Source organism: Cibotium barometz, chromosome 4 (genome assembly GCF_041138505.1).
Source record: "Cibotium barometz isolate CiBa-2024 chromosome 4, ASM4113850v1, whole genome shotgun sequence".
NCBI classification, from domain to species: Eukaryota; Viridiplantae; Streptophyta; class Polypodiopsida; order Cyatheales; family Cibotiaceae; genus Cibotium; species Cibotium barometz.
This window is the reverse complement of record NC_141049.1, coordinates 43,907,842-43,923,349: the sequence shown is the minus strand read 5'-3', so window position 1 is coordinate 43,923,349 and position 15,508 is coordinate 43,907,842. Positions and strand designations below refer to the sequence as shown.

General features: G+C 43.2%; 1 protein-coding gene across 2 annotated transcripts in view; it reads left to right on the top strand.

Moving 5' to 3' along the window:
* LOC147639293 (callose synthase 9-like) overlaps positions 1 to 15,508 on the top strand; it is a 104,992-nt gene that overhangs the window by 73,389 nt on the left and 16,095 nt on the right. Inside the window, exons 32-40 of one of the 2 annotated variants that reach the window (XM_086789766.1) lie at positions 11,848 to 11,982; positions 12,110 to 12,171; positions 12,287 to 12,465; positions 12,555 to 12,669; positions 12,808 to 12,927; positions 13,204 to 13,319; positions 13,420 to 13,503; positions 13,603 to 13,715; positions 13,800 to 13,852. In XM_086789766.1, coding sequence (XP_086645892.1) covers positions 11,848 to 11,982; positions 12,110 to 12,171; positions 12,287 to 12,465; positions 12,555 to 12,669; positions 12,808 to 12,927; positions 13,204 to 13,319; positions 13,420 to 13,503; positions 13,603 to 13,715; positions 13,800 to 13,852 — 977 coding nt within the window. Of the gene's footprint in view, positions 1 to 11,847; positions 11,983 to 12,109; positions 12,179 to 12,286; positions 12,466 to 12,554; positions 12,670 to 12,807; positions 12,928 to 13,203; positions 13,320 to 13,419; positions 13,504 to 13,602; positions 13,716 to 13,799; positions 13,853 to 15,508 lie in introns of both variants that reach the window. The other variant, XM_086789755.1, reaches the window with a different exon arrangement.

The window sequence follows — 15,508 nt, the reverse complement described above, 5'->3', positions numbered from 1 at the left end:
AAACAAAGTGCATTACGAGATAATTATAACAAAAGTGAGTCTCAAAGTCAAGGCGCTCTTCATGTGTGACATCCCCATGATGTTGTACCGCAGTCATCCTACATCCAGAGCACATGCACGTGCATGCATAGAGCACACTAGGAAAACAGTAGGTGGACTCATCCCCTAAGTGTGGGTGCACCACTCTGAACCACCTGCAAGCTTGGGAGAGAGATACATATGCACCACCTTAGGATGATGCCTTTAGATCACAAGACCACCCTGCAGTTAGGCTGTTACCATGCACACTACATACCATGCATGGTACCAGTCTACAAAGCTCCACAGCCGTAGACCACCTCAGGGCTAGTCTAGATTGAAACCCACACAAGGTTGGCTCAACTCACTAAATTATGAGCCCACCCCTGGCTTTTATAGGACTTTGGTGCTATTCTTATACATACACATATAGGATAATTGTCTAGCGCACCTATAGCCAACTGCATATTAGTGTGACACTTCCTTTGGTCCATGGACATCAACCCATGCCCATACCAGGGATGCATCATATTTTCCCCCTTAAGGTCTCACCTCCACAGGAGTGAAGCCAATTGGAGAGATCCCTTTGGATTCATCCTTAACTCATTCAAGATTTGAGTCCATACTTGCCCTTATCAAGTGATGCTTTACACAACTGGGGAGGTTGTGGGTTGAGATATCGATCCTAACAACAACATTCAAGTCTGGACTAGGTAACCATCCTTTCCGCTTCTTTGGCTTACTCCAAATCATACAAATTATAAGGTCTAGTTTGACTTCTCTTGAACTATCATTGACCCCTTTCACAATTTGTAGTAGTTCTTCCTAACGCGATGAGAGCTTTTAACAATTTGCAGTTTGGTAGAGACCTTTGAGCCTCAATACCCAAGGTGAACCAATGAGACTTGAGACTTGTGTGTTAATCTTTGAGTCCATTACGCAAGGCAGAGCACGTAGTATGCATGCTTTTTTTTTTTGCAATATGTAATTTTGTGTGTGTGTGTGTTGTTTGGCGTCTTTTGAGTTGATCTTTGGTTTGCACACCTAAAATGCATGGTGGATTGAATATATTTGATCTACATTATCATCCCTTGGCAAGAAAGGACATCATGATTCCCACTTTTTTCCAACTTCGGTAGCCATGGGCCATAATGCTTGCAGACATGTGTGCTTCTATCAAGACTAGAGCTTATGGCAATTGGCACATTTCTCACTGGGAAGCAGTGCTTAGTAATATTAAAGGAAAAATTCCGGGGTGCCCTTCTTCCCTTCGTCGTGATTGGAAATTAGCCTTCTCTATTCAATGACTGGGAATTCTCTTCTATTGGAAAGCATTCATTGGTCTTTGGTGTTTTGCCATCTTGCATGGCTGGATTTGACACTTTCATGATCTGGAGGATGAGATATTGGGCACTCTGGACTATTTGAAAGGCTAGGAACCGTATCATGTTTTGACAACCTTCTCTAGATGCTTATGGTTTCTTTCGTGCTAATCTTCGCCAGGCCCAACATGACTGTCGACAAGTGGAGGCTATTGGAACACCAATCTTGAATTCTAAGTGTTTTGTCAAGCATTGGGATTGACCGAAAGGGTTGCATTATTTTTGAAATGACTCTTCACATTGGCGTGTGATGCATCTCCAAATTGCATTGTCAGACTGCACGTGGGAAAATCAGAACATAACCATTTTCATCCCGACGTCACATATACGTCGAATTCCCAATGTGGAAAGATTGTATGCCTTTCTTGGTTGAGACAAAGGAAGCGGTGGATCAAACACCCTACTCCAATGACTACTCTGCAACACTAGTGAGTTTCCCTGATTTGGAGGCCTACCAAACCATTGTAAGTGACACAATATAGATTGCCAATCTCGAATGAGAGCACTCAAATGTGGAGAGCCTGGAATACTGTCACATGCACTCTGCACTGTAGTGCATGGTGACAAACTAGCTCATCATCAACAGTGCAACATTTGTGGAGTATTAGTTCCATTTAGCATGATATTTGTTGTACGCCGTGTTCCCATTGTAATCCTCAGTCCAGGATCAGTCAGGCACGAGCTACATAGGTCATTCTCAGCCATAGTCAGTAAGTCAGTCAGTCTAAGTCCCTTAACCCACTTAAAGAGACGCATTCATGCATATACATTCAGTAGAAACCTTAGGGTTTGCATCAGAAAGCATCCTGCATATTGCACAACATTCATGCATAGGATCTAGACCATTGCAGGAACCCGAGATATCATCCAAGATTTATCTAGGATTTTTGGGATATTTTTCCCATCATTTTCAGCATTTATACATCATTATTAAGCATTTAATATCCTTAGCCCTAGGAGTATACCCGCATGCAGCCAACACTTCATCCAGCTCTTTGAGTATCTGTGTTTGCTCCTCCAATACGAAGACTTCCGCTGCATTGGTATCAGATTCAGCTTGTCCACACACTGTATCCTAGCGTGAGGGCATCCTTGGATGGTTAGATTGTGTTCTGGCAAGACCACCGACTTCAGCATCATGTCTACAGAAGAGAGTACTCATCAGCCGGAAGATGTCTCCCCCGAAGGAGACCTTGCTGTTCCGTCTACCGCAGACACCATAGCTCTTCTTAGAGCTCATAACCAGTTGCTCATGGAGTGTCTCCAACTCTTGGAGGCAGCCGCAGCACATCCTCCTCCGCCTTTAGCAGCGTCCGACTACATCTCCCTCTTCTTTCAGATGGGACAACAAAGAAGAGAAGATGAGGCCCGAAGGAGAGAAGAAAAAGCAGAAGCAGAAGCTAGAAAGCGACAAGAAAAAGCAGAAAGACGAGACTAAGAGGAAGCTCAACGTAGGATTGACGAAGACCGCAGGTTGAACTCGCCGCTCGGGAGCACCAACGAGAGCTCGATTGAGAACATATGTTACTCGAGCACCAAAGGGAAAAGGAGGCCATCCATCTTAGATACCAGCACACCTCTTCAGCATCCCCAGCCTCAGGTGCCACCAGCCAACAGTCCGCAGCATCAACTACCGTCATTCGAAGTGAACCTAATTTCAATAAGTATGATGGTAAGTGTGATCATTTAGCAGTAAATCAGTTTGTTCATCAATTTACTGGTGGCAGCATTGGTCTAATCTCTATACAGACCAGACCAGAGGTGTCACTGCTTTCAGCTAGGATACCTTTGTCTATGACGTGAAGACCAGATTCATCCCGCCCTAGTACATGACCGGTCTGGTAGATGAGTTCTATGGACTCAGACAGAACGGATCCGCAGTGCTTCAGTTTTTCAGAAAGGGTTTTACTTTAGCACAGCTCTTAGGGTTATCTGCGCAGACCAAGATGGGGCAATTCATTCGTGGATTGGATCCTAACATTCGGTTCACAGTTCGTAAGTTTGAACCCAGTACATATGACCGGGCTTTGAGTCTCGCTCAAAATGAAGAAATGAACATGAACGGAGGCAAGCCCAAGCAGTCATCACAGTCCAGTACTGAACCCCAACCGGGGCAGGGTAATTCGTCTTCTAAAGACACTAAGACAGACTACAGTCCTAGCTCTAGTTCAGGGAGTAAGGAATCCAAGCCTAAGAAAACCCTTGAGGAAAAGGCTAAAGCGGACATCACTGGAGGCTATCTTCCTCCAGAGGAGCAAAGACAATATCAATCAGAAAACCAATGTTTTTTTTGTCATACCATTGGGCATGGTAAGAAGGATTGTCCAAAAAGGCAAGCAGAGCAAGCCTCCAAAGAGCCTTTTGCCACAGTTGTTGCAGTATCCCCCGCTCCTCCAGACGCGTCTGCTACCACCAATGCAGTTCAGATCTTACCTTTTATGCATCCCATGCCATCCGTGGTACTTGATGCTAAGCAGGAGGGTGAGGCAACAACCACAGAGAAAAGCCTGATCCGAGCTTATGGCTCTGTCGAGGGCCGACAGTTCATAATACTTTTTGACATGGGCAGTTCCGAGGACGCCATCTCTCCTCAGTTGGCTACCAACATGAGCTGTACCTTAGTGCCCTATCATTTGGAGGTAGATGGGTTTACACCTGGTCTCTGTACCCACATATCTCAAAGGGCACAACATTTTTTTTTTCAAGTTCAAAAGGCCTCAGTCTAGCGAGATTTCCTTCTCTCTCTTCTTTTGGGATGTGACATGATCTTAGGAATCTAGTGGTTTCGTCAGTATGTATGAGACTAGAGTGAGTATGTATGAGCCTTGAGGGAGGCAAAGAGAGTGTGTGTATGAGAGGGAGAGAGAGTGTGTGTGAGAAAGAAAGAAAGCTGTATTAAACGTCTGCAAAAGGACAAAATGACCTATGAGACCAAAACAGTCCATCATCATCATCTGGATACATCATCAAGATTCAAGGGTACAAAGTAAAATGAAATGAACTGAAATGAACCAGAGAGCTCCAAACGTGGGTATAAAAAACATCATCATCCTAGTGTGTTTGAAGTTTGAACTTTGAACTTTGGGTCTTGAGAAAGGCTTAAGGGAATGAGGGAGAGAGAGAAAGTGTGTGTGAGAGGGGTTGCCTTGGGAACTTAAAGCTCCGGTCTAAAAACTCCTTTTTTTTTGTGTGGACGCCTCGATCAGGCAGACGTACGCCTCGAACGCCTCTAACCGTTAGAGCAGCGCCTCGTAACAACAATGGCTCAGACAGCTTCTATCTCATCGATGATTGTTGTCTCATCTTCTTTAGTCTCTCAGTTGGCAGATCTCCTTTCTTTTTTAGACATTTTTAAGGATGATCGCCCACCTAGTATCCCACAGTTAGCAGAACCTCCTAGCAAGTTTTCCTCGTCTTTCCAAGACTTTAAAGGGCAGGCTAGAACAGCAATCAGTCCTCACACATTTGAAACCTGTTCCTTATGGACGCATTTTCACAGTCATCACAGACTACCAAGCACTTAAGTGGCTCTCGACGATGCCAAGTGCCCAGTGGAGTGCTCAGCACACTAGACACGGTCATCTCTTCCACTAGGTTGGAGGAATGATCAAGTACATCCTTGGTCAGTATAACCCAGTAGCAGATGTTTTTAGTAGAAAGACTAGCATCCAGACTAGTCAGGAGTCTACCATTCTCAACATCTCTGGAAAAGACTTAAATAGCATAGAAGCTCAATATGTCGAGTCTGCAGAGTTTGGTACTCAACCCAATTTGACCCTCCGTTTTGAGCCTGGCCATTATTTAGTTCATAGACATGCAAGTAAGTCTAGACGAGATTCCACTTTAAGGAAGGGGATTGGGTCTATCTGCGTATCATGAAACAAAGATTGAAACAAGTGGGCAAACGTTGTCTCAAGCTTTCATTCCGTAGTTTTGGTCCTTTTCCAATAGTTAAGAAGTTACGTGATGTCTCCATGAAGTTAAAGTTGCCTACCAGTTGGACAATGCATGATGTCTTCCATGTTTCTTAGCTAAAACCATATGTTGGTCCACAAGTGTTTGATGTTTCAGATGAACAGCAGCCAGACGTGGTAGATGAAGGAGAAGTCATTGAGCCCGGACAGATCCTTCTTCATCGTTGGAAGCATTGTTCTGATCGACGGATACGTCAGTTCTATACGAAGTTCCGAGATCGAGGTACCCACGAAGCCATTTTTCTAGACGAGGAGTTCTTTCAAGAGTACCCCCAGTTGTTGGCGGACTACTTGGAAGCCATGAACCTGTCCGCCTGTAGCCAGTAGTTCATCCAGCCCTCTGAGCATCTGCGTTTGCTTCTCCAATATGAAGACTTGAGCTGCATGTTACAAACACCACCATGGAAACGCCCAAAGATTATATCATCATAATTGATGATCCAATGTCCATATGTATTTGTTTGCATGTTAGTGTACAAAGCTCTCGGCATGCGTGCCCATGGGTTCACGTGCTCTATAAATGCAGGTAGAAGAGTGGCTTTCCTTGCTAATATATGATAATGAATGTTAAGGACATTGAGCCCACCATGCTTTTTGGACGAACATATAAGGTCTTGCCTTAACAAACGCAACCCTTTTCTATCCGCTTTGGTTTTCCACAAGCATTCCATTGCTTTAAACATGAAATTGTCAATCTGGTTGCTCGATCGAGGTAGGAGTGGAAGATAGAACTGGACATATGTCATAATTATTGATTGAACTATACGCAATCACACATGCAGATACCGGGTAGATAAGTTTCAACATTCTACTTTAAAGTGCAATTCTGCCATCACCCATTGAGTTTAATCTTTTAAAGACAATTTTCAACCAATTGGATAACCAAGATGCCTGACTATCTCTTTAGGTGGGAGAATGTGACTTGGCCACAAAAGCTGTTGCCAATCATAATCTTTCAAAGGAAGCAACTTTGATTTTTGGAAATTGACATGTGATCTTGCAGCCAAACCATAGAGGGACAGTTCTTTCTGAGAGTCCTTACTTTAGCCTTTGTATGCTTGGGAAAAAAGAAAGAGTCATCAGCATATGCTTGTGCTACAGTTTGTGTACCATCGGTCATGGAGAGACCATGTAGCTGTCCATCTCCTGCCATTTTGTCCATGTAAAGGAGCATTGGATAAGTTGCTATGGCATACAAAAGTTCCAATCTGTCCATGTAAAGGAGCATATGGTGAGTCATGATGGACAACTCTGTCGGACATATTTCCCAAGATACCACAGCTGAAAGTTCTCCAATGCATTTAGGTTATCCCTCTTGATAAAGCCAAAAGATGAACTTTTTTCGATTTTGGTCCAAAGTCCATTCTATCCATAACCTGAGCTATGAAGTCCTATTGTACGATATCAAAAGCCTTAGCTATGTCCACCTGCATGATGATAACATCATTATCTGTATACTTGGCTTATTAAATGCCAGTATACACATTTGGTATATTGTCAGTGATTGTCTTCGAGGGACAAATCTATACTGCGCTGGATGCAAACCTGCATGTAGGACGCCTTTTATTCTGTTAACAAGCATGTTGGTAACCAATTTATATGTGATTGGCATTAAAGAGATAGGATGCCGATCTGATACGCGGCTTCACATAGCTGTTTTTTGGGCAGTAATTTTAGCAAGCCTTCTTTCCATGAGCATGGCAAGTATCCAACATTCTAGCAATGATTCACCATAAGCGAATTTGGTGATCACAAAATATTTTAGAACATTTGAAAGAGCTTCACTGTCAAACAAGCTATCCCAACCTGGAGACTTCCATTATCCTAGGCCTTTTAAAGCATCATCTAGTCCTGCAGCCTTGAAGGGCTCATCCATATTGTCAGCCTCTTGGTGTGTAATGATAGGCACAACCCGAGACCAGAAAAGTTCTTGCGCATCATGAGCCTCCCTCGAAAGCGGAAGAGGATTAGCAAAAAGCAAGCTTCTGCAAGTTGTGTTTTTGTGCATGTCCAATTACCATCTGTTCTTTTAACACTTGTAATGCATTGTTTTTGCATGGGAGCTTTGAAGAAAGATTTTGACGAGCAGCCTTTATGAAGTTATGGCTTCTACCTTGCCCTAGTTTGCCATATATTAAGCTTACGTTCATCATCATGATGAAGGCAAATTACAGCTGTTTTTACAGTTGTTGTTCATCATTTTTCAGCTCTCTAGAATAGCTGATTTTAGTGCACTCTTGTATTGCCCATTTTGCTTGTTCAATTTGTGTTCTATTCTCTCCCATATGCCATGCCCACACACTTTTTTTTTTGTTTTTTTGTTTTTTGTAACACATAATATTACAAGTGGAAAACTCCAAGTGGAGGGGAAAACCCACAATCAGATTACAAGAAACACAAGGAAAGTTATAAACCCAGCTATTCGAAAGCAGGACAGCTAAAGTTTAAAAGCAGTTAAAGAACACTTGTAGTTGATACAAAGGAAGATCTCCAAGGTCAAAAGAATCCTTGAGAGACAAAAGAAGAGATCTCGTGAAGAAAACAAAATAGGGAATATCTTTTGTGGCAAAGATCTCCTAATTTCTTCCATGATAGATGGACCAGAGGGCCCAAAATCTGGTCCATGCAATGAAAGCATCAAATTCTTGCAAACTAGGGGAAATGCTGCCAAATAGCCAAAATAATTTTCACATCATGCCCACGCACACTTTTTTTTGGTGTGAAAACCACTGTTTCATCATAAATGCAATGTGCATTCATAGCTTGCCCCAACATGGAGTAGCTACTATGGGGGTCTCCAAGAAAGGCCCCCACGCACGCACAGCTTGTTGGGGGTGAATGGCTAAGAAAGGCGCGTAGCGCACACATGGGAGACAAGGTGGAGCAACGGGCATGAATCAACCTCCGCACATGCATGCACGTTGTTAGGTTGAGCAAAACAAAAACATGGCCTCTATAGCAAACCCAACGTTACACTATGGAACATCAATAGAACCACAACACCCAGCCACAAGGTGTATACAATCAATGCTCTTGTCACTTCCACCCTCCAAAAGCACAATATAACTTCGACATGAATAGGGAAAGGGGCTATATTTAATTGAAGTAATAGCTTTCAAGTGGATTTATAAAATTGCAATAGATACTTTGAGTATATGAGCTAATAGAAAGTGTTTATTTATATATAAAACATCAAGATGGATGGGTGGTTCAATCTACTTCATCATCATAATAGAATTCGGCATCTATGATTCCCTCGGGAAACTCTTGAGCAATGGTAACATTTCTCATCCATGAAGGAAGCATGATCAACAAACCACTCGAACTCCATCCGGAATGAGCCAACCGTATGGAGAGAGATTATACAATTTGTAATGATAACTCCCCGACACCCGAATACTTTTGCACAAGAGTGCCTTTGGAGCCTCACAACACACCAACTCAATAATCACCACGACATCACACACCCGACACCTTGTTTACCCGACCACAAGCTTAACTTGAGGGGAAGAGTGGCTCAAATCTGAAGAGGCTCACCCAACCCGCACATATACACTCCCAAACCATGGCACACTCACAACTTCACTTGGATGATTTTTACAAACAAGTAGTCTGATACGACAAGGGTTTTGGATAATGTTTCAGAGGAAAACACCTCAGTCAACACGCAAACAACACGCAACACCACATGCACAAATCCACACAACACAAGCTCAAGATCAGTGGCTCAAGATCAGTGCAATGATAAGGAAGTCAGCCTCAAGTACTCGAATGGCTATAAGAGGGATCCAGGAATATGAGAGGGGTTCTCTTCTCGAATAATTTTTGCTCCAATATCTTGCCGTGATTGCCCGAGAAGCAGCAGTGCTTCAGCTTTTACACCGGATGCCGACTCGATGATGATCTTCACTCCTCCTTTGGCTCCAGTGCAGCAGCATAAGAACCTCCAAAGCCTTCTTCTCTCTTCCACTCTTCACTTCGACAGCGGGATGGCCGTTTCTCACCACCTCCTCCTTTCCAGCTCTTTGCAATGAGGTTCCCTCTGCAGTAGTGTTTCTCACCCCTCCTTTCTGTTCTCAAGACCCTGTTATATAGTGTGAGGCTACGAGCACCAAGAGCATCAAAAGCATGTAAGGAAAGTATGCCAAATGGCATCACCACGTGGACCTGTGCTGGCAGCCATCCCATCATCTTCATGGTCTTCCCTTGCTGTGCGCCATCAACTTGCCTAAGGACCAACCTGTTGTCCTGGATGAGTCGCGCACCCTTCAGGCTTCCATACTGCTTGCAGTCGGCGGCCATGCTGTAGCATCATTAACTTGCCAGTGCCATCGACTTGCTCAAGAAGGCGCCTTTTCCATGCCGATGATCAGCTGCTTTCCACCTATACCTGCAGTTGGCACTTTACCTATCAGCCACGCGGGCCATTGCTCATGCGCTTTCTATCATTTCTTGATCAGCTCTGGCTTGCTACGCTGTATTGACTTGTCCATGAAGACCCCCACCATGCCGTTGTGGATCAGCTGCAGTCAGCCAGGGCTGCCATGCCATGCTTGTCATTGATTTGCCCTGTCAACATGGCCGACGGCCACCATTTCCTTCTTTTTTCCTGAAGCCACTAAGGCCTTAGCCTTTGAAAATTTTGATTTTTTTAAATACCTTGCCTAGCAGTAGTTCACATGTGATAAGAGGGACATCTATTCGCACCTCCATAGAGCAAGTTTCCATGGTACTCCCTTACTCAAATTTGCACCTCACCTTGTCCAAAGCTCGGCCATCCAACTCTACCAATCCCAACACCAAAGTTGAATGTGTAAGCCTCGCAGTAGCAAGGTTCCCAAAGCACGACTTCTCGGGCAATACCATCGGTAAAGACATGTCCACTGATGTCAAGTATAGGTGTCATCAAGAGACCATTAAGGTGTCATCACACTGAGACCAGAGTATGAACACATAGAGAACGCTCAAGGATGTCATCATTTCTTGAAGCATATGCTATATGTATACAATGATGAGGTTATGCAACATCAATAACACACCATGCAAGCACTTCTGTTGATTATCACCACCATTTTGTCATCCACAAACAGAAAGTCCTACTACTATTTCTACAATCACAGAAAACTAAACCTTATGAGTGTGCCAAAGCCAAATGCACATGCCTCAGCCACTCCTGTACATGATTTAGGAGTTTGCCAATTTCTCCTAACAGCGTGGTCGCATAGAGCTGTGCAGAGGTCGGTTGCAGTCGCTAGACAGTCTCTCCTCTCTCCGGGCAGAAATGGAAGCCCGAAAGGCTACAGTCAAGGACCATACAGTGGAGGAAGGGAACTGAATATTCAGGAGGGTCTAAGGACTGACTTGGAGCAGTTGAAAGCTGCGAGTGATAAGCTGCGGGAAGAACTGCAGACCACTAAGAAAGATTGGGTGGAGGTGGTGAAGAAGTTCAAACCCCCACAGAGCATCATACATGAGACTCTCGAGGAGGAGAAACGCACGAAGGATAGGGCCCTCCATGTGCGAGTGCGGGGGCTTCCCCCAAGGAGGATGCCATGAAGCTTTGCGAGATGCTAGCAGTTGGCACTTTACCTATCAGCCACGTGGGCCATTGCTCATGCGCTTTCTATCATTTCTTGATCAGCTCTGGCTTGCTACGCTGCATTGACTTGTCCACGAAGACCCCCACCATGCCGTTGTGGATCAGCTGCAGTCAGCCAGGGCTGCCATGCCATGCTTATCATTGATTTGCCCTGTCAACATGGCCGACGGCCACCATTTCCTTCTTTTTTCCTTAAGCCACTAAGGCCTTAGCGTTTGAAAATTGTGATTTTTTTAAATACCTTGCCTAGCAGTAGTTCACATGTGATAAGAGGGACATCTATTCGCACCTCCATAGAGCAAGTTTCCATGGTACTCCCTTACTCAAATTTGCACCTCACCTTGTCCAAAGCTCGGCCATCCAACTCTACCAATCCCAACACCAAAGTTGAATGTGTAAGCCTCGCGGTAGCAAGGTTCCCAAAGCACAGACCACCATTGCATCCTCATGACTTCTCGGCAATACCATCGGTAAAGACATGTCCACTGATGTCAAGTATAGGTGTCATCAAGAGACCATTAAGGTATCAACACACTGAGACCAGAGTATGAACACATAGAGAACGCTCAAGGATGTCATCATTTCTTGAAGCATATGCTAGATGTATACAATGATGAGGTTATGCAACATCAATAACACACCATGCAAGCACTTCTGTTGATTAGCACTACCATTTTGTCATCCACAAACAGAAAGTCCTACTACTATTTCTACAATCACAGAAAACTAAACCTTATGAGTGTGCCAAACACTGTATAATTATACATAGTGCTTATTTGTACCACGCTTAATGTGGAAGTCTCTGCATAGTGTTACATGTGTGAATATTTGAAGGACTTTCTCTATGTAAACTGTATGTTTTATGTAACTACAGATGAATGGATGAATTTCTTGGAGAGAGTGAACTGCAATGAGGAAACATTAGAGAAAAAGATAAAACAGAAGGGTGAAGAAGCTTTGGAATTGCGGTTGTGGGCATCGTACCGTGGGCAAACATTAGCCAGAACTGGTATGAACTAACATTTCATTGATCTTATACATTGTTTAATGTGTCCTTAAAGACCTTATGTGCGATCAAACAATCAATGCTACAAGGGAAGGTGCTTTGATGAAATTTATTTTCCTGTTGTATGCAGTTCGAGGGATGATGTATTATAGGAGGGCCCTGATGCTTCAAAACTTCCTTGAGCGGCCTGATTCAGATGGTGAGTATAAAACTGAACCATATGACATGATAGTGAATTCTTGTGTATATATTGTGGTTCCTAGTTTTGGTAGTGCCTGAAGTGGGGTTTGTTGTTAAAAATCGTTCAGATGTGGAGGAAGCCATGGACACTGTACCATGTATCAGCTGTGAGGGTTACCGGGTTTCTCGTGCAGCCCGTGCACAAGCTGACTTGAAGTTTACCTATGTTGTGACATGCCAGATATATGGGCAGCAAAAGCAGAAACAAGATCATAGGGCAGCAGATATTCTCTTTCTGATGCAGAAGTATAATCTGGATACTTCTGTTTTTCTCCCTTTCCTGCATGATATTTTTTGCTTCTTGTAAGTGTATTGCTCGGTTATCCATGATGCAGGAATGAAGCACTACGGGTGGCATTCATTGACACTGTGGAAGTGTTGAAGGACAAGAGAGTTCAGAAGGAGTTTTTTTCCAAGCTTGTAAAAGCGGACAGTAATGGCAAAGATCAAGTGAGTTGTACAGCTTTAAATTTTTTTTATGTTTTGATTGGTCGGAAAGAGCTTTTGTTGTACAGGATTTTAGTCTTCATTAGTGATCCAAAACGGTATCCTCTTAATGATGATATCTCTGTATAATGTGAACTGCAGGAAATTTACAACATTAAGCTGCCTGGAGATCCAAAATTGGGCGAAGGGAAGCCTGAAAATCAGAATCATGCTATCATATTCACGCGTGGGGATGCAGTTCAAACCATTGACATGAATCAGGTGTGAGTTATTCACAGATCATGAGTGTATATATGTTTGTACTCTGTTTGTTCTTTCTTTTTGGGAAATAGTTTTGTCCCTTAGCATAATGATCCCTCAGATGGCAGTAGTTGCAGTGAAACCTCTTTGCACAGAGAGCAGTTGGTTGAAATATTAGCTTAGAGTTGGGCCCATGTATAAGGTCATTATGTGTCCTGTGATTTAACTGGCATTTCTACTGTTTGCTTATTTGTTTTGTGGGACTTCTAGCTCACCACAAAAGTGGGTTTTGTGAAGGACAACTATTTTGAAGAAGCTTTGAAGATGCGCAACCTACTGGAGGAGTTTGGGGGGAAGCATGGACTGCGTCCACCGTCAATCCTTGGTGTTCGAGAACACGTTTTCACTGGAAGGTGCATTTTCGGACAAAACGCTTGTTATTTTCTGGATAGCTTTATTGTAACTAGAATCACTGTTGGTTTGACATCCCTCTATCATCTTTTACACTTGCAGTGTCTCTTCACTTGCCTGGTTCATGTCAAATCAAGAGGGAAGCTTTGTGACCCTTGGTCAGCGTGTCTTAGCTACTCCATTAAAGTGAGTATTTGGAATGGCTGTTTGCTATGCCTGGTGAATCTTCTGTTTACAGCTCCTTCTAGTTCAACTAAAGGCATCCCTCTTCTTTGACTTTTACAGGGTGAGAATGCATTATGGACATCCTGATGTCTTTGACAGAGTTTTCCATATAACTAGGGGAGGCATAAGTAAAGCATCTCGGGTTATCAACATCAGCGAGGATATTTATGCAGGTCAGATTGCATTTAAAGGTCAAGTAAAGACAGTGAAACATTTGGAAGACTGTTTAGAATGATGTTTATATTGTTGCTTTGCAGGGTTCAACTCAACACTTCGACAAGGAAATATTACTCACCACGAATACATTCAGGTCATATTCCCAAGCTTGTATGGGGGGGTTTGGATCGCATTTTTTCATGGGTTTTGACTTGGTAGGAAATACACACTGCTGGATACTTGAGTGCCATTATTTCTAACATTTAGAGAGAGATTTATCAACATCTGCAGTAGTCCAAAATCGCCTGTGAGTCCAAGAAGGTTGCAAATATTGCATATTAGACTAAGAGGGTAGAGTGTATGCAATCTGCTACAAGATACATCAAAGCTATACAACAGAGCTGTGGAAGATGAAATGAGCAGGCCATTGCAACAAAGCCTATGCCAGACTAACACTTCAAAGCACTAGTGGACTCTGATTATGTCAGCTCACTCAGTAATGAAGTGGCAGAGTTTTAAAGGTAGTTTCGATCCTCATCATTGTAGAGAGGAGATCATGAGCACCCCCCCCTCTCCCGGCGCGAACTTTCTGGGATCTCCTGTGGATTTGGCTCCACAAATCCAAGATTTATATAATGTGTTGGGTCTTTGAGATGTCCGGAGACAAGCCTGTTGGCAATCAAATGCTATTAACTCTCCAGAGGTCACAGTGGGGACTCCCTGGATAGGAGGTAGTTTGAGGCATGCTTTGGTTGGGTGTCTTTGTGTATTCTTTTGTCCTTGGTGTGTCCTTGTGTCACCTCCTTACATTGTTGAAAAAGGATGTGATGAGTGTTTGGCCATGGTCCTTGGCCTCCTTTGTCCCCTCGTGAAGTTGCTTTTGTGTCTCTGATCTCATGCAAGAAAAGGGCCACAGGTCTGTGGCCCACATACTCCATGATTTGGTGAAGCGGACCAAACCCCTCAACCCCTCTTGGAATAGGCAGCCTCTGATCTGTTAGTATGGTGAGGATAAAGGATAGTGTACTCCTTAGTCTCATTTTTTAAACCTTTGGATTTACAAACCTCTGTTGCAACCTACCTTGAAGAAGCTGTTTTTTTGTTTTTTTTGTTTTTTTGTCGTAGGCTACTTTGAAAGCTTACACAGCAAGGTTCTTAAATAATGCCTAATTTGCTTGTTCTTGAGGTGCTACTTTATATTGGCTATAAACAAACACACTGATGACATGTCAAACAGCAAAGTTAGTACATGAAAATTTGTAGGCTGTTTCCTCCAATCTTTGCTCAATATCCAGTTTGTTGATTGTTCAGCCCACGTTTTTGATAAGTACTTACGTATGTATGTGTTCATGTAATATGCCCAGCTAAAAACATGTTTTTTTAATTCAATCATACTTTGAAACATGGGATCCCAAGCTTGAGCCATTTCTTTCAGATGTGTGTCGTGAAAAAATTTGAAACTCAAGATTTTGGGGTGTGCCCATATGATTGCCAGCTCTGTGTAGCTACAAGGTGTGTTTCATCTTTTTATATCCTAACCAATCATTTTGTTTGAAGTCTTGGCTTAGAGAGTAGAACCTCGACTCGTAATGAGGATAACTGTAATAAGGTGTAAGGGCAAGATGCTCCTTTTTTTTTGGGTAGTTAATAGTTACTAAGGGCAGGATAATTAGTCTTAAATTATACTTTGATGTGGATGGTGATAATGCCATGACCCGCAATGCTCTCTCAACTGTTTCTGTTTATTCAGTGTAGAGTAGTTTTTTAGTATCAGTGTGCAGTGTCAGGATGTAGACACCGTGGATGCTGT